At 42.3% G+C, this 18907-nt stretch overlaps 1 protein-coding gene across 3 annotated transcripts in view; it reads left to right on the top strand.

Moving 5' to 3' along the window:
- The first annotated feature begins 711 nt into the window (after window positions 1–711).
- ITGAM (integrin subunit alpha M) overlaps window positions 712–18907 on the top strand; it is a 35935-nt gene continuing 17739 nt past the window's right edge. For 2 of the 3 annotated variants that reach the window (XM_061153298.1, XM_061153299.1), the window contains exons 1-12: window positions 712–850; window positions 3383–3488; window positions 6784–6887; window positions 7403–7473; window positions 7619–7736; window positions 8428–8558; window positions 8977–9122; window positions 10089–10242; window positions 11254–11404; window positions 12834–12907; window positions 14985–15114; window positions 15644–15786. In XM_061153298.1, the coding sequence (XP_061009281.1) occupies window positions 823–850; window positions 3383–3488; window positions 6784–6887; window positions 7403–7473; window positions 7619–7736; window positions 8428–8558; window positions 8977–9122; window positions 10089–10242; window positions 11254–11404; window positions 12834–12907; window positions 14985–15114; window positions 15644–15786 (1356 nt within the window). In that variant the 5' untranslated portion in view covers window positions 712–822. The remainder of the gene's footprint in view (window positions 851–3382; window positions 3489–6783; window positions 6888–7402; window positions 7474–7618; window positions 7737–8427; window positions 8559–8976; window positions 9123–10088; window positions 10243–11253; window positions 11405–12833; window positions 12908–14984; window positions 15115–15643; window positions 15787–18907) is intronic. The other variant, XM_061153300.1, reaches the window with a different exon arrangement.

Below are 18907 nucleotides of genomic sequence, written 5' to 3' on the forward strand. Positions count from 1 at the left end.
CCACATTAGCAGACAGACACAAGGTATGGTTTGGGGTTCTATATATTTCATGAAAATTATGCTCCTGTGTCCCTGAAAACAGTTTGTGCAGACATCTTTGACTGTACTTCTCAGCTATTTCTTAGGATAAACTTAAAAAAAATAAAACAAATTTATTTATTTGGCTGTGCTGGGTCTTACTTGCAGCACATGTTTCCTTAGTTGAGGCATGTGTGATTTAGTTCCCTGACCAGGGATCAAACCTGGGCCCTCTGCATCATTGGATGTGCAGAGTCTTAGCCACTGGACCAGTATGAAAGTCCCAAGATAAATTCTTGGAAGTGAAAATTCCTGGGCAAAAGAGTTTGAGACTTTTTTTTTTAAAGCAAAATAATATTCAAAAATCACCAGATGTCCCTGTACCTGAGTTGTCCTTATTGATGGCCACACCAGAAGACAGCTCCTTGGGTGGGAGGGAGGGACATTTTGCAAACTGTGCTTCAGGGAGACACGTTCTGGGAGGCAGGTCCTCAGTCTATTCTTTGTTTTTCATAATGTTTTGGCCAACTATAGAAGCAGGTGGGCAAACAAAGATAACTTTGGGATATTGACCTTGATGGTTTGGGCCAGGGAGCTGGGTAGGGAGGCAGCCCAAGCTGTGTGCACACAGCCTGGAGAGGAAGGTCAGGCAGGACTGTGTGCTCACTGAGCCTCCGCCCTCTTCCTTTGAGTCTGACAGACTTCTGCCTCCTACTTCTCTTTTTCTGTCCTTCTTGGCTTTGGTGGCTTCCTTGAAGTGGCTCAGTGGTGCCTGCAGCCTTACGGTTCCTGCTGTCTCCAGCTATGAATCACAGGATCCTTCTACTAACAGGTATGCCTGGAGCTGGGGGTTCTCGGGGAAGGAGGAGGGGAGTTTTTGAGTTTGTGAGTGGAGAGAAAGGGTCCAGAATACTTAGGAGTGAGACTGGGGAGAGCCAAAGGGGATTGGAGGAAGGTGAAAGGATTCACGAAGTAGAGCTAGACTGAAATGGGATGATCACAGAAGCTTGGATAAATGACTCGGTTCATAGAGTATGCCCTGGATTTGGTTGGTCCCTTCTTCACGGATGAGGAAACTGAGGTGTAGAGAGGTGAAAAGACATATTAAAGGGTGCACAGTAGATCTTGGCTTCTCTTCTCAGAGTGATTTTTTCTTGGATTCCGCCTGTTTGTCTCCTCTTTTCCAAGGACCCAGGTGTAAATGTTTGTCAAATGACTGACTGACTGAAATGATTCAAGTTTGTTTCCTTTTTTGTCTGTGTTTTGTGGCATTTGAGTCAAAGAGGGGAAAGAAATGCTTGTGAGTTGCACAGCGAGGAACTTACCTAATGGAGTCTTTAGGAACTTACTGTTGGGCAAATCAGTGGAGTGGGAACCTAGGGTGGGGCTCAGAGAGGGGTTGAATGTGTACCTATTGATGGAAATAATCAATAAACATGAAAAGAGGTTTTTTTGTTCATTTGTTTTTTGAGTCAAACTGAGGACTATAGCCCAGGAGACAGCCTCCTGAGAACTTGGAGGAACTGCTCCAGAGAAGCAGGGTTTTGGGCATAGTTTTATGTTTTGTCAGAAGAAAGCACATCAAACAAGTCAGGGAGGCATTCTTTCGAGGTTTCAAGAGACATGAAAGCCAAACAGATCATCAGAAAGTACACAGAAAGTTGGTATGGACTTGGCACCTGGGAAGGAAGTCTTATCATCAAAGCAGGAACAGCATTGGCGCCCCAGGAAAGGAGGCATTTCATCTTTGTTTTTTTATTTTAAAATTTTTATTTAGTTTTGGCTGCGCTGGGTCTTCACTGCTGCATGCAGACTTTCTCTAGCTGTGGCAAGCAGGGGCTACTCTCTAGTTGTGGTGCGAGAGCATCTGATTGTGGTGGTATCTCTTGAGGCAGAGCACGGGCTCTAGGGCTTCTGTGGTTGCGCATGGGCTTAGTTACCCTGCAGCATGTGGGATCTTTCCAGACCAGGGATCAAATCTGTGTCTCCTGGGTCAAACCTCCTACTGGAAGATCTCCTGGAGGAGGACATGGCAACCTACTCCAGTATCCTTGCGAGAATCCCATGGACAGAGGATCCTAGCAGGCTACAGTCCATGGGATCACAAAGAGTTGGACACCACTGAAGTGACTTAGCATGCACAGAAGCCAGAATGACTTCCCATAGCTCAATATATCAAAATTTCTTCCGTTATAACTGATATTGATGTTCTAAGGCCAGGAGTCAGCAAACTGTAGTCTGGGGGCATAATGTGAGCACTCCACCATGTGTTTTTGTACATGGGTCCCAGATGAATATTTGGAGCCATGAGATCCAGAAGAATATTTATAATTGATCCATGACAAGGAATACTAACTTTAAATCCCAATGAAGCAAAGTGTTAGTTCTCTTGCAAAATTCCATCTGTCTCATCAGCAAAATTATATTAAAAGAACTTTTACTCAATTATTATATTTTTAATTTCCTTCATGAGAAATGCAGTTTTTCTTTTTTTGAAAGTGAAAGTGTAGTTGCTCAGTTGTGTCCACTTCTTTGTGACCCCATGGACTGTAGCCCACCAGGCTCCTCTGTCCAATGAGTTTTCCAAGCAAGAATACTGGACTGGGTTGCCATTCCCTTCTCCAGGGGATCTTCCTGACCCAGGGATAGAACCTGGGTCTCCCACATTGTGGACAAATTCTTTACTGTCTGAGCCGCCAGGGAAGCCCCTTCTTTTCTTATATAAATACATACATAGTTAGATTCCATTTGCTTCTTGGTCCACAAAGCCTAAAATATTTACTATTGAACCCTTTATAGAAGGCTTCCCAAGTGGTGCTAGTGGTAAAGAACTTGCTTGCCAATACAAGAGATGTGAGAGACAGGGATTCGGTCCATGCTTCAGGAAGATCCCTTGAATAAGGGTATGGCAACCCATTCCAATATTCTTGCCTGGAGAATCCCATGGACAGAGGAGCCTGGTGGGCTATAGTCCATGGGGTTGCAAAGAATTGGACATGACTGAAGGGACTTAGCATGTACCCCTTTATAGAAAGAGTGTGGTGACCTCTGCTCCAGGTTGGGACCTGGCGGGGACCCATCTCCATGTAGGGTTAGGGTGAATCCTGACAGGAATATGCTTGGGGCAAGAGAGCAGGCTGCTTTCTTTCTTTTTTAAATCTTTCTTATTTTTTAATTTAATTTAATTTTTTGGCCAAGCTCTGTGGGCATGTGGGATCTTAGTTCTTCAACTGGGGATGGAACCTGTGCCCCTTGAATTGGAAGCTCAGAGTCTTAACCACTGGACCACTAGGAAAGTCCCAGGCTGCTTTCTTAACTGTTTCCATATCACTTCCTGACTTCCACCTCCTTGTTCTCCCTCCAGCCTTGGCCTTATGTCATGGGTTCAACCTGGACACAGAAAAAGCAGTCATCTTCCAAAACAACGCAAGGGGCTTCGGGCAGAGCGTGGTCCAGATTCAGGGATCCCGGTAAGGGTTGCAGGGGCACTCCCTGCCCACACTCTTTCCATTCAAGATTTAACATACCTAGCTAGGACATGGAAGCAACCTAGATGTCCATCAACTGATGAATGGATAAAGAAGATGTGGTAAATGTATACAATGGAATATCACCTGCAGCCTATTATACAGAGTGAAGTAAGTGAGAGGAACAAATATCTTATATGAACACATACATATATGGAATCTAGAGAGACAGTTACTGATGAACCTATTTGCAGGGCAGCAAAGGAGATGCAGACGTAAAGAACAGACTTGTGGACACAGCGAGGGAAGGATAGAGTGGGACAATTTAAGAGAGTAATGCTGAAACATATGCATTACCGTATGTAAAATAGATAGTGGGAATTCTCTGTGTGACTCAGGGAACTCAACCCGGGGCTCTGTGACAACCTGGAGTGATGGGATATGCTAGGAGGCGGCAGGGAGGCTTAAGAGGGAGGGGACATATGTATACCCATGACTGATTCATGTTGATGTATGGCAGAAACCAACAAAATAATATAAAGTAATTACCCTCCAATTAAAAAAAAAGACAACATACCTGAAAAAATTAGAAATTTCCTTGATTTCCTGTTTTTCTTAATTTATCAGAGTAATAAATTCAAAACATACGAAAGAGTGTGATAGAAAACCTCTTCCTCCCTCTCCTCCCCCAGTTGCCTCCCCAGCAGGGTCCCTGGTAAGTGGTTTCTCGTGTGTTCTTTCAGAGGTGTTCTACACTGCATAGACCACATTTTTTCTAACACCCATCCTGCACACAATTTGTAGCACATGTTGTACTCGAACCACAGCCTGCTGCCTATTTTTGTAAATACATTTTATTGACAATCGGCCACCCCACCCCCTACTTGCCATTTATTATTGTTACTATTATTGTGATTATTATTTTCTAATACTTGAATTTTTTATTGGAGTACAGCTGATTTACAATGTTGTGCTGGTTTCAGATGTACAGCAAAGTGGTTTGGTTATACATGTACATATATTCATTATTTTTGAGATTCTTTCCCCATATAGGTTATTACAGAAAAAATGAGTAGAGTTCATTGTACTATATACCATAGGTCCTTGTTTTGGTTATCTAATTTATATACAGCAGTGTATGTATGTTAATAGTAAATTCCTAATTTATCTCTCCCACTTACATTTCCCCTTCGGTAACCATAAGTTTGTTTTTGAAATCAGTGAGTCTGTGTCTGTTTTGTAAGTTCATTTTTATACCTTTTTCTTTTTTTTTTTACTGGATTCCACATATGAGTGATATTGTATTTTTTTTTTTCTGACTGACTTCACTTAGTAAGACAATCTCTAGTCATTTATTATTTATGGCAGCTCTGGAGCACAGTAGCAGAACAGGGAGGCTGGGACACAGACTCTATAGCCTGCAAAGCCTAAAATATTTACTTTTACAAAAATAATGCTTATGGAAATAGCACCTTTTTTCGAGAAAAAGTTTGCCAACTTCTGCTCTAAACTGTCTTCTGCAATTTTTTAAAAATTAGCAGAGCTTGCTGATTTTACTGAATAAGTATATAAAGAGCTTCCTTGTTCTTTTCTATGCTGACATCATATTCTATTTTTATTATTATCTATTATTTGGAAATACTGTAATTTACTTTTTTGTTACATTTAAATCTCTTCTGAGCAGACATTGGATTGTTTCCCAACTTTTGCTTTATAAACAATGCTGACATTTTGTACATGAGCAAGTGTATTTTGGAAGTAAATTCTTAAAACTAGGATCGCTGGATCCAAGGGTATATGTGCGTATGTAATTTTAATAGATTTTTCCAGATTACCTTCTATGATGGTGGCAACACTTTGCACTCGAACCAGAAATTTGTGCAAACACTTACTTCACCACCAATTAGCCAACCCAAAGTGTTAGCAAACTTAACGATCTTTGTAAATCAAATAGGGAAGAAATGGTATCTCAATTTAGTTTTAAATTGCATTTCTCTGATTCATGTCAACGTATGGCAGAAACCACTACAATATTGTAGAGTAATTAGCCTCCAACTAATAAAAATAAATGGAAAGAAAATAAATTGCATTTCTTCTTTTAAGAGAGATTTATTTCCTTTTCTGTGAGCACTTTTTTTCCTCCTTATCTGTGGCCCATCTTCCTCTCTCTCTCTTTTTTTTTTTTGCCTTCTTGATCTGTGGGAAATCTGACTACTGAGGAAATAGTCTGGGTGTTCATCTCCCTCCCCCAGTTTATCATTTATTTTTTGACTTTGTTTTTGGTAGTAGATCACATACAGAAATTTATTTTAAATGACTGTTGGGGGGACTTCCCTGGCAGTCCAGTGGTTAGGACTCTGTGCTTCTGTGGCAGGGGGCACGGGTTTGACCCTTGGTTGGCGACTAGGATCTCAAATGCCTTGTGGCATGATAAAAAAAAAAAAAAACTAAAAAACTTGTGGGGTTGACTGTATTCATTTAAAAATGACTTCTGGATATATTATGTCCTCCTTAGAAGGACTCTTCTCACTCCAAGATTAAACATTTTCCTATTTTAAAAAATTAAAAAAAAAAAATTTGGCTGTGCCATATTGCAGGCATGATCTTAGTTCCCTGACCAGGAATTGAACCCATGCCTTCTACAGTGGAAGTGCAGAAGTCTTAATCACTGGGCCACCAGGGAAGTTCCTTGACCAGGAATTGAACCCATGCCCTCTACAATGGAAGTGCAGAATTTTAACCACTGGACTGCCAGAGAAGTCCCCAGACATTTTCCTGTTTGGGAACTGTACATGGACTAACTCTTTTAATCTTGATAATAACTTTGAGGTAGGTACTGTTCTCTGTATTTTAGAGATGAGAACATTGAAGAATAATAAGGTAATTAATTCAGTCCTTCAAGGTCACACAGGAATTAAGGGTGGGACTAAATTTTGATTTCAAACAGTAAAACTCCAAGGCCTCTATTCCTTTCCACTCTGCAATATTGCATCCTTGCCTGACAGGAAGAGGGAAATGCTTTCAAGTTAGGAAAGTAGACTGTCTACCTTCACGATTTAGAAATTTTTGAACTTACTGAACTGACCCTTGGGACCATAAATTCAAATGACTGGATTACGAGAATATTCACAATAAACAAACAATGGTTTAAAAATAAATTCCTCATTTTTTCTTCGCTGAGTCTTCTTCCTGTTGGGGGGAGGAGGGGAATCCCTGCGAGGGTGGCCCCCCCACTTTTCCTCTGAGTGGTCTCCTCCCCAGTTGTCATCGTGGTGACCTGTTTCCCCTCTCCCCCCAGGCTGGTGGTTGGAGCCCCCCAGGAGGTAAAGGCTGCTAATCAAACAGGCGGCCTCTACCAGTGTGACTACAGCTTGGGCAGGTGTGAGGCCATTTCCCTGCGGGGTGAGTCATCGCGCCCCTGGCCGGGACCCAGGGCTAGGATTCCACCCCTGCACACAGCTGGACCTGTCAGGCCTTTGTCCTGGGGTCTGTGGTGGGGTGCTCGGGGGGCAGCTCCTCGGCCTCTGAACTGTATGCAGTCACTCTCAGGCACCCCCCTCCTTGTCCCTTTCTATGACCTACGTGCCTCTTTGGATCTGTCAGACCTCCGAATCTCCCAGGTTGAGGTGACCCCAGTCCAGCTCTTGTTGTTTAGTCGCTGAGTCAAGTCCAACTCTTGGAGACCCCATGGACTGTAGCCCGCCAGGCTCCTCTGTCCATGGAATTTCCCATTCAGGCATACTGGAGTGTGTTGCCATTTCGTCCTCCAGGGGATCTTCCTGACCCAGGAATCGAACCCCAGTCTCCTGCATTGGCAGGCAGACTCTTTACCGCTGGGTCGTCAGGGAAGCCCATCTAGCTCTTACAGAGTCCCTTCCATCCCCCAAGGCTGACCATGTGTATATCTGTCCTCTCAGTTCCCCCGGAGGCTGTGAACATGTCCCTGGGCTTGTCTCTTGCTTTTGCTGCCAACCCTTTCCGGCTGCTGGTGAGTTGCCTGGGGTCCTGGGAGCGTTCCGAGGGAAGGAGTTGGGGGCCCAAGGCTGCTGGGCCTGGGGTCTTGATGGGTGGAGGTGCTGGGTTGAAAGGACAGGGAACAGAGACAGCGCCTCCCACTGTTTCCCTGCCCCCAGGCCTGTGGCCCCACAGTGCACCAAATTTGCAAGGAGAACGCCTATGCAAATGGCCTCTGCTTCTTGTTTGGATCCAATCTACGCCAGCAACCCAGGACGATCCCCGAGGCTCTCAGAGGTGGGTACAGAGGAGCAGTGTGAGACTGGAGGGCCCTGGGCAGGACTGGACTGAGGGAGTCGTAGTCTGGGGGGTTATTTACAGATCTTGGTGCAGAAGGGTGAGGAAACTGGGTTCCAGTGTCTCTCTTCAGTTTTCACTCTTAAACATTCCAGGCTTTTCTTCTTTCTCCTTTAAGGAAATTATTTATTTTTGGTTGGGCTGGGTCTTCATGGCTGGTCGGGGGATTTTTTCTAGCTGCAGTGAGCGAGGGCTAGTCTCTAGGTGTGGGGCTCAGGCTTCTCATTCTAGTGGCTTCTCTTGTTTCGGAGTATGGGCTCTAGCGCACGTGGGCTTAGTAGTTGTGGCGTATGGGCTCACTTGCCCCGCGGCATGTGGATACTTCCTGCCCCAGGGATCGAAACCATGTCCCACTGGGAGATCAGATTCTTAACCACTGGACCACCAGGGAAGTCTGCAAATTATTTCTTATTCTTCTATGAGGTAGCTGTGATAACTCTACTTTCCCTGCCTTGAGCAGAACGAACTAATTTTAAGTTTCCCACACCACTTTGTCACATGTTTTTGTTTAGCTAGGCACATGGTTGTCGTTTTGTCTGCCTTTCATTCTCATTGCTCAGCAGACAGCTGATTAAAAAAAAAAAAATGAGCCCAAGTCTCTTGTACTTAGTTTCTCTTCCTTTTCCCCCAGGGTGCCCTCAGGAAGACAGTGACATTGCCTTTTTGATTGATGGCTCTGGTAGCATCTTCCCAGAAGACTTTGATCGGATGAAGAAATTTGTCTCAACTGTGATGAGTCAATTCCAAAAGTCCAAAACCTTGGTAAGTGCAAATGGATAGGTTAGGAAACCGCCTGCCTAAGGTGGGTCATGTCCTACTTCCTGTCCAGATGGTGCCAAATTGCCAGTTGATCAGCATTTTCTTTCATGATTTGCTGTCTTGCTCTGACTGGATGCAGCTTCAGCCTTCTTCCAGCCCTCTGTAAAGCAGGCACAATAATTGATAGGGGTTGGCGTGGGACATGAAACCCATTTGTCATGTCTGGCTAAGTTCTAGTCTGAGAAGTGGGAGCTGATGGCCAATCGGGGTCCTCCTGGTGAGGCAGAAGGGCTGGGATGGGGCAGAATTTGGAGGAATTTGGAGCCTGGACTATTTCAGGATTTATGGAGAGCTTTCTGGGAGATAGCTAAGTGGGAGGAGTGGTGCCTTCTCCAGTCTAATACCAGGTGCCTGTTCCCAGTTCTCTCTGATGCAGTACTCGAATGACTTCCGGACTCACTTCACCTTCAATGATTTCAAGAGAAACTCTGACCCGAAATTGCTGGTGGAGCCAATAAGACAGCTGCAGGGGTGGACACACACAGCCACGGGGATCCGCAAAGTGGTGTAAGCTCTTCCCTCTTTGCTTAGGATGAAAGGAGGAATTTTTCTCTTTTTTTTTTTTTGGCTGAGCTTTGCAGGATAAAGCGGTATTGTTCAGAAACGGCTGGGGTAGAGGGTATTTCCAGTGGATGGGGCGGTTTGAGTTAGGTGTGGAGGAGGGACTGTGCCTGGTATGTTCATGACATACAAATTGTGAGTAAAAGTGAGAGTAAGGGCTTCCCTGGTGGCTCAGTGGTAAAGAATCCGCCTGCAATGCAGGAGACATGGGTTCCATCCCTGGGTCGGGAGATCCCCTGGAGAAGGAAATGGCAACCCACTGCAATGTTCTTGCCTGGGAAATCCCTGGACAGAGGAACCTGATGGGCTCTGGTCCATGGGGTTGCAAAGAGCTAAACATGACTGAACGACTAAGCAACAACAAGGCAGGGATTAGGGGGAGAGAGGGCAAGGCTGGAGGGAGTGTAGAAAGATCAGTTGAGGCCAGGTTAGCAAGGCAACTGAAAAGCCAATGGATCCATTCAAGTTTTCAGTGGGGAGATGTACCCATATCTTGTTTTGGAAAGTTCCCTCTGATCTGTGTGTGTGTGTGTGTGTGTGTGTGTTTAGAGGCAAGGGTAGGGGTTGAGACAAAAGTGCAGGAAGACTAGCTGGAGAGTCATCAGGAGAGGTGTGATGAAGGCATAAATAAGCTATCAACTTTTTAATTTAGAAGGAATAGTACTCAATTTAAAAAATCAGCCTATGCCAAAGAATATAAAAGCAATGAAGGATTCTTTTCCTTCTACTTTCCTGTTCTTCTGCTGCCCTTCTAGATCTTGGGGCACCTACAGCTCAGCGTTTGTCCCAGGGGAGCATAAGTGCCTTCTAGACAGAGTCCAGTTGCATCTGTAACTGCTGATGTTCCTTTCCCGGTATTAAGCGCATCTCTGTCTGCTTGAATTTGACTTTTCTCTCCTTTACCCTGGATAGAAGAGAACTGTTTCACAGCAGCCGTGGAGCCCGGGATCATGCCCTTAAGATCATGATTGTCATCACAGATGGGGAAAAATATCTCGATCCTTTGGAGTATAGGGATGTCATCCCTGAAGCTGATAGAAAAGGGATCATTCGCTACGTCATTGGGGTAGGAAATGTGGCTCTCCTACTTGATACTTGTGTGGGTTTCTACTCAAACACACCCTCCTTTGAACTTGCAAGCATCAATAAAGTCAAAATGGGGCCAGGGTCATCTCTGCTAGCACAGATGCACCTGTCTAGCGAACTACTGTTGCAATGATGCTGTATAACAAATGATCCCAACATTCAGTGGCTTAAAACGGTAAGTGAGTCTGTGGGTCAGGCTGGGCAGTTTTTCTGGTCCCAGCTGGACTCACTCACGTGTCTGTAATCAGCTGCAGGCTGGTTGGTGGCTCTGCTGATCTTGACTGGGCTCTCTCCATGTCTGAGGGTTGCCATGTTTGTCTCCTGGGGCTGGGGTAGCTTGATGCTTGTGTTCCATGTGTCTCTTCCTCCAGTGGGCTAGCCTGGGCATGTTCTCATGGTAAAAGCGGAGGAACAAAAGAGCAAGTAGAAATGTTGCGAGCATCTTTTCAAGCCTCTGTTTGTATCACATGTAATAATATCTGAGAGCTAAAGCAATACATGTGGCAGAGCCCAGAGACAATGAATGGAGCAGAATACTCTACCAGGAGGAGGAGGGCACAGCAAAGCTTTGGGGAAAGGGCTTGGATACAGGAAGGGGTAAAGGGTTGGGCGCACCAGTGTCATCAAATTACTACAGTATCTTGTATGGCATAGAAAGATGTATCATCTGGGGTCCCTGGTTTGGCAAATGGGAAACAAATTCATGTGAAGGAGAAAACTCCCTGTCCTCTAAAGAGAGGTCAGTTCCATGTCAGGAGGCATGGCACAGCAAATGGACCAAAGGCTGAATTTCAGCTGCAATTTCCCCCTTGACAGAATGTAGAGTATACAACCTGCTCCACCGTACCTGGCAGCCCCGTCCCGGGGGCCTTCTGGTACATTCCTTCCTTGGAGAGATATTTTCAGAATCTTTTCCTGTAGAATGTTCTTTGCTGGAGGAGAGTGCTACTTCCAGAAATTGTCTGATTCGACCTCTGTTTTTTGCTAACAGGTGGGAGATGCTTTTAGGGGTGAGAACACTCAAAAGGAGCTCCATACTATTGCATCTAAGCCATCTGCTGACCACGTGTTCCGGGTGAATAACTTCGAAGCTCTGAAGACCATTCAGAACCAGCTTCAAGAAAAGATCTTTGCAATTGAGGGTAAGCTAAGGTTTTGTAATCCTGGAGCAGCTCCAAGGCAGCCCCTTATCCCCAAACATGTATTTCCCTCAAGAAACAAGGACCGCCTAGCCCTTGGCATTCTGACCCTCATCATCAACTCTCTTCTTCCTCTTGTTCTCAACAACCCCGGCCTCTCGCTCCATTTCTTTGAAATAGAAAGATCTAATTTTGCAAGTCTTGGCTGCAAAATTAGAGGTAGGGGAGACAAATCCCATATGGTATTTCCCCCAAATTTGGATGTGTTGCCAACATTTGTCTGTTTCGTTCACTGCTGTATCTCCAGTGCTTAGAATAATGCCTGGTACATGAAGCATGTTCAATAAATGTTTGTTGAAGGAAAGAATTTAAAAATGGGGGGAATGTTCACATACAGTCAATTTATGGTTTCTCTTGAAAATTTGGAAGATTAGACACCTTGAGGACCATATACCCACTGGACAAACAATAATTGGAACCAAATAGCCACCATCCCTTTAAAAGGAGCATATGTGGCCTTCCCTGGTGGTCTAGTGGCTAAGACTCCATGTTCCCAATCCTGGGAGCCAGGGTTTGATCCCTGGTCAGGGAACTGGATCCTGCACCCATATCTAAGACCCAGTGCAGCCGAATAAATAAAAATAAATATTAAAAAGGGGCCACATGCTGACAACGGTCCATATAGTCAAAGCTGTGGTTTTTCTAGTAGTCGTGTGAGAGTTGGATCATAAAGGAGGCTGAGCACCAAAGAATTGATGCTTTTGAATTGTGGTGCTGGAAAAGACTCTTGAGAGTCCCTTGGACAGCAAGGAGATCAAACCAGTCAATCCTAAAGGGAATCAACTCTGAAAATTCATTGGAAGGACTGATTCTGAAGCTGAAACTCTAATACTTTGACCACCTGATGTGAAGAGCTGACTCATTGGAAAGACCCTGATGCTGGGGAAGATTGAGGGCAGGAGAAAGGAGTGATAGAGTATAAGATGGTTGGAGGGCATCACAGACTCAATGGACATGAGTTTGAGCAAACTCCAGGAGATAGTGAAGGACAGGGAAACCTGGTGTGGTGCAATTTATGGGGGTGCAAAGAGTTGGACACAACTTAGTGACTGAACAACAGCAATACGGCTAGATAAGCAACAAAGATATAAATTATAGCCATTATCTTATAATAACCTATAAAGGAGTATAATCTGCGAAAATACTGAATCACTATGCTCTTCACCTGAAACTGACATTAATATTGTAGATTAACTATAACTTAAGTGAAAAACAAAAGAAAAGCGTAACAGAGGAAATGTAAAATAAGGGGAGTGTGTTGTATGGCCCTCATCTGAGGCTCCTTTTGTCTGGTTGCGATAGCATTTGAGTTTCCAGCCCCTGTTCTTGGTTCTTCTGCTTTCTTTAATGTAGAGTGCTCTTTTCTTCACAGGTACGCAGACAGGAAGTACCAGTTCCTTTGAATATGAGATGTCTCAGGAAGGTTTCAGCGCTGCCTTCACCTCCGTAAGTGGCCTTTTGTTTAATTGGAGTTGAGGGGTGAGATAAAGCGGGAGAAGAGGTGCAAAGGTTTGGGGGCTATTCTCTGTGATGGGTACCTGTTGGGAGGTACATCTTTTTTTCTTTTTTTAAAATTGAAGTATGGTTAATTTACAGTGTTGTATTAATTTCTGGTGTACAGCAAAGTGATTCAGTTCTCTCTCTATATATATATATTTATATTCTTTTTCATATTCTTTTCCATTATAGGCTACAATAAGATATTGAATACAGTTCCCTGTGCTATACAGTAGGACCTTGTTTATCTGTTTTATATGTAGTGTGTATCTATAAATCCCAGTTTCCTAATTTATCCCTGCTCCCACTTTCCTCTTTGGTAATCATAAATTTGTTTTCTATGTCTGTGAGTCTGTTTCTGCTTTGGAAACAAGTTCAGTAGCATCATTTAAAAGCTAATTTATTTATGTTTGATTGTGCTGGGTCTTCATTGCTGCACACGGGCTTTCTCTAGCTGTGGCAAGTGGGGGCTACTCTAAGAGCAGGGGCTACTCTCTAGTTACAGAGCACAGGCTTCGCATTGCGGTGGCTTCTCTTGTTGCAGAGCATGGGCTCTACGTGCATGGGCTTCAGTACTTGAGGTGCATGGGCTTAGTTGCTCTACAGTATGTGGGACTTTCCTAGACCAGGGATTGAACTTGTGTCCCCTACATTGGCAGGAGGATTCTTAACCACTGAACCACCAGGGAAGTCCCCAGATACCTTTTCAAGTTAGTATTCTCATTTCTTTTGGATATTTACCCAGAAGTATGATTGCTGGGATCATACTAGTTTTAATTTAAAAATTTTGAGGAACCTCCTTATTCTTTTCCATAGTGGCTATACCAATTACTTTTCCACCAACTGTGTATAAGGTTTCCTTTTTCTTCACATCCTCAGCAACACTTATTTCTTCTGTTTGTGATGACAGCCACTCCAACAGGTGTGAAGTGATAGCTCATTGTGATTTTGGTTTGCATTTCCTTGATGATTAGTGATGTTGAGCTTTTTTTTTTCCATGTATGTCTTGGCCATCTGTATGTCTTCTTTGGAAAAATGTCTTTTCAGATCTTCTGCCCATTTAAAATTCAGGTTTTAAAACAAACTTTTGAGTTGTATGAGTTCTTTATATATTTTGGGTACTAACCCAAATATGGATATATGATATATTATTTGAAAATATTTTCTCCTGCTCTATAAGTTACCTTTTAATTTTGTTGTTGGTTTCCTTTGCTATGCAGAAGGTTTTTAGTTAATGTAGTCTCACTGCTTATATTTTTGGCGTTAAATTCAAACAATCATCGCCAAGACTGATGTCAAGGAGATTACTACCTATGTTTTCTTCTTGGAGTTTTATGGTTTCTGACCTTATGTTCAAGTCTTTTGTCCATTTTGAATTGATCTTTATGAATAGTGTAAAACAGTGGTCCAGTTTCATTCTTTTGCATGTGGCTGTCTAATTTTCCCAAAACCATTTATTGAAGAGACTATCCTTTCCCCAATGTATATTATTCTGTCCTTTGTTGTAAATTCACTAAGTCGTGTCCAACTCTTTTATGACCCCATGGACTTTAGCCTACCAGGCTTCTCTGTCCATGGGGTTTCCCAGATAAGAATACTGGAGTGGATTACCATTTCTTTCTCTAGAGGATCTTCCCAACTCAGGGATTGAACCCATGTCTCCTGCCTTGTAGGCAGACTCTTTACCATTGAGCTATCCAGGGAAGCCCACAATACATAAGAAGAACATATGTATGGGTTTATATACATTCATATATAAACTGCTCTCTATTCTGTTCCATTGACTTATGCGTCTATTTTTATGACAATATCATCCTGTTTTGATTACTATAGCTTTGCAATATAGTTTGAATCCAGGAAGTGTGATGCCTCTAACTTGTTCTTTTTCTCAAAATGCTTTGGTTATTTGGGATCGTTTGTGATCCCATACAAATTTTAGGATTGTTTGTTCTATTTCTGTGAAAAATACCATTGGGATTTTGATGGCACTGAAGCTCTAGATTTCTTATTCTACCTTCTTTCCCAGGATGGTCCCTTGCTGGGTGCTGTGGGGAGCTTTGATTGGGCTGGTGGAGCCTTTCTGCATACATCAAAGGATAAAATCACTTTCATCAATACAACCAGGGTAGATTCAGACATGAATGATGCTTACTTGGGTAAGTAGAGAGGGCAGAGTTACTATAAGAAGGGGTCAGGATGTGGCATAATTCAACCAGTGTAGATGTCCTTGGATCTTTCACAGGCTCTTGGGATAGATTTAAAGACAGAAATATCAAAACTTCATTTTAATTATGCTAATGAGGAAGAATGGGCTTCCCTGGTGACTCAGAGGTAAAGAATCTGTCTGCCAATGCAGGAGACTCAGATTCAATCCCTGGGTTGGGAAGATCCCCTGGAGAAGGAAATGGCAACCCACTCCAGTATTCTTGCTTGGAGAATCCAATGGACAGAGGAGCTTGGTGGGCTACAGTTCATGGAGTCGAAAACAGTTGGATGTGACTTAGTGACTAAACAATAACACCACTACCACCAACAACAAATGAAGAGGAATAGAGTGCCGGGTTCAATTACCCCAATCTCACAACCGCGGGGCAGCCCCATTGCCCCTACTCATGGGACAGTCCTGTTGGTGGGGGCAGAGTCTCTGAGGGAAAGCACTTTCTCCTCTTAATTGGTCATCTTCAGGTTATGCTGCCGAAGTCACCTTGCGGAACCGGGTGCAAAGCCTGTTTCTGGGAGCGCCTCGATATCAGCACGTTGGCCTGGTGGTGATATTCAGACAGAATGCAGGTGTTTGGGAGAAAAACGCTGAAATCAAAGGAAGCCAGGTGAGTGCCGAGTGTGTAGGGCATGGATGTACCAACAGAAGTACCCTGGGAACTGAGGGCTTCCAGGATGGGCATCACCAGGTGCCAATGGGGCAGAGTTTTTTTTTTATTAAACTTTTTATTTTGTATTGGATTATAGCTGATTATCAGTGTTGCGGTAGTTTCAGGTGGACCGCAAAGGGACTCAGTCATATATATAAGGTGTGGCAGAGTTTTGTAAAGCAGATTTCAGAGGGCTTTAAGCTAGACAGCAGTGGGACCAACTCTGGGACAAACTTGCATTTGAAAATATTGTGTCCTCACTTTTCTGATAATAGTAAATACCAACACTTGACCTGTCCAGAGCTCTCTACAAGTCTATCTGTACACAAAACTGGCATTTGACCAGTCCATAACCAGGATGGCTATGACGGTAAAGAATCTGCCTGCAATGCGGGAGACCTGAGTTTGATCCTTGGGGTCACAAAGAGTGGGACATGACTGAGTGATTAGCACTTTCACTGTTTCTAACAAGTAAACTGTATTAGTTATTAAAATATTGAAATAATTCTACATCTGTCAATAAATAACTGCTTCGTTGAGACATCCTCCCCCACCTCTCTCCCCACCCCCACCATGCACACTGGTCCCCTCACCCAGTACTGTTTGAACTTCACCATAATCTAGCAACTATGATGTCAGACACAACCTGACTCAGAAGACTTCTAGGACCCACTTCAGCTAAGCCTGTGGTTGCTGCCTGAGCAGTCCTAGGAGGTCAATATTTTGAATATCACCCCTGCAAAAACTGTTTTTAAGAAAGTGTTAGCAACTTGAATTCATCAATCTATAAAAAGAATAATACATCATGACCTAGTGTGGTTTATCCCAGAAACATAGGGCTTGTTCAACAATGTTGCAGAAATGGGCCAACTGATTCTGAAGTTCATATGAAAATGCAACAGACCCGCAGTAGCCAAAACAATCTTGAAAAAGAAGAATTAAGTTGGAGGAGTCACAGTTTCCAATTTGGAGCTTACTTTAAAGTTACAGTAATCAAGACAGGATGGTACAGCTAAGGACAAACTTATAATCAATGGAATAGAACTGAGAGTCCAGAAATAAGCCCATATAACTATGGCCAGTTGATTTTCAACAAAGGTATCAAGTTCATTCACTAAGGAAAAAAAGATTTTCAACAAAGATGTTGGGTTAACTGGATATCCACATGCAAATGGATAAATTTGGATCCTTACCTCACAATATACAAAAATTAATTTAAAATGGATCAAAAACCTAAATGTAAAAATAAAAGCTATAAACCTCTTAGAGAGATTCTTAGGTGAATTTCTGTAACCTTAGACTTGGCAATGAGTTTTTGAACATTCCACCATAAACACAAGCAAATATAAAATAGGTAAGTTGGACTTCATTAAATTTAAAACCATTGAGTATCAAATTACACTGTAAAGAAAATGAAAAGAATGGGAGAAACTATTTACAAGTCATATATCTGATAAAGATCTGGTATTTGGAATATATAAAGAACTTTTACAATTCAACAATAAAAAGACAACTTCATTTAAAAATGGACAAAGAATTCAGATAGATATTTCTTCAGATAAGATATACAAATGGCCAATAAGAACATGAAAAGATGTTTGACATTACTAGTCATTAGGGAAATGTAAGTCAAAACCACAATAGAGATAGCACTAGAAAGGCTATTTCAGAGAAAAAAAAAAAGAAAAATAACATATGTTGGTGAGAATGTCGAGAAATTGGCACCTTCATACTTTGCTGCTGGGAATGTAAAATAATACAGCTCTTATGGAACACAGTTTGGCAATTTAAGTTAACTATAGATTTACTATTGTTGTTGTTGTTTAGTTGTTTAGTTGCTCAGTCATACCTGACTCTTTTGTGACCCCCCCCATAGACTGTAGCCTGCCAGGTTCCTCTGTCCATGGTATTCTCCAGGCAAGAATACTGGAGTGGGTTGCCATTTACTTCTCCAGGGGATCTTCCCGACCCAGGGATTGAACCTGTGTCTCCTGAATCTCCTGCACTGGCAGGTGGGTTCTTTACTATTAGCACCACCTGAGAAGCCCAGACCATGAAATACTTAAGTATAAATCTAATAAAATGTGTACAATATCTTTATACTGAAATGTACAAAACACTAATGAGAGAAATCAAAAGCCTAAATAAATGGAAAGATATACTGTGTTCATGGATTGGAAGACTCAATATTGCTAAGATGTTACTTCTCAAGTTGATCTATAGATGCAACACAATGCCAATCAAAATTCTAATTTATTTGTAGAATTAATGAGCTGGTTCTAAGATTTATATGAAAAAATCAAAGAAAGTAAATATTCAAAACAGGTTTGAAAAAGATCTTAGGTGAATACTATTAGGTATTTAGTGGAAGATTCATAACCTACCAAATTTTAAGACTTCCTATGAAAGTTGCAGTAAGCAGAACAGTGTGGCAGGAATATCAGAGAAACAGAACAGGCCTCAAGTAAACTGACACATGTATAGTCAATTGCTTGTCAATAAAGACACAAAGACGATTCAATGGAGAGTTCAATGGTGCTGAAACAATTGAACACCCATAGTAAGAAAACAAAACAAAACATTTTACACATATCTTGTCAACTGATCCATGTTAAGATTAATTCAAAATAGATTATAGAGCTAAATGTAAAATGTAAAACTGTTATACTTGTGAAAGAAAACATTAGGAGAAAATTTTTGTGACCTTGCATTAGTCGAAGAATTCTTAGATATAACACTGAAAACATGGCCCATAAAGAAAAAAAAAAGATAACTAAGAAAAGTTTTGCTCTGTTTATTAAGAGAATGAACAGATAAGCTACAGATTGGAAGAAACTATTTGCAAATTTCCCTTCCTTTTTAAAAATGACATATTTGAAATAAAATAAAATTACATATCTGACAAAAGACTTATATCCAGAATACATAAAGGATTCTCAAAACTCAACAACAAGAAGTTAAATAATTCAATTCAAAAATAAGCAGAATATTTGAACAGACACTTAACCAAAGAAGATATGTGAATGGCAAATAAGCACATGAAAGAATGTCACATATCATTAATTCATCACAGAAATGC

Source organism: Dama dama, chromosome 10, assembly GCF_033118175.1.
Source record: "Dama dama isolate Ldn47 chromosome 10, ASM3311817v1, whole genome shotgun sequence".
Classification (NCBI taxonomy): Eukaryota; Metazoa; Chordata; class Mammalia; order Artiodactyla; family Cervidae; genus Dama; species Dama dama.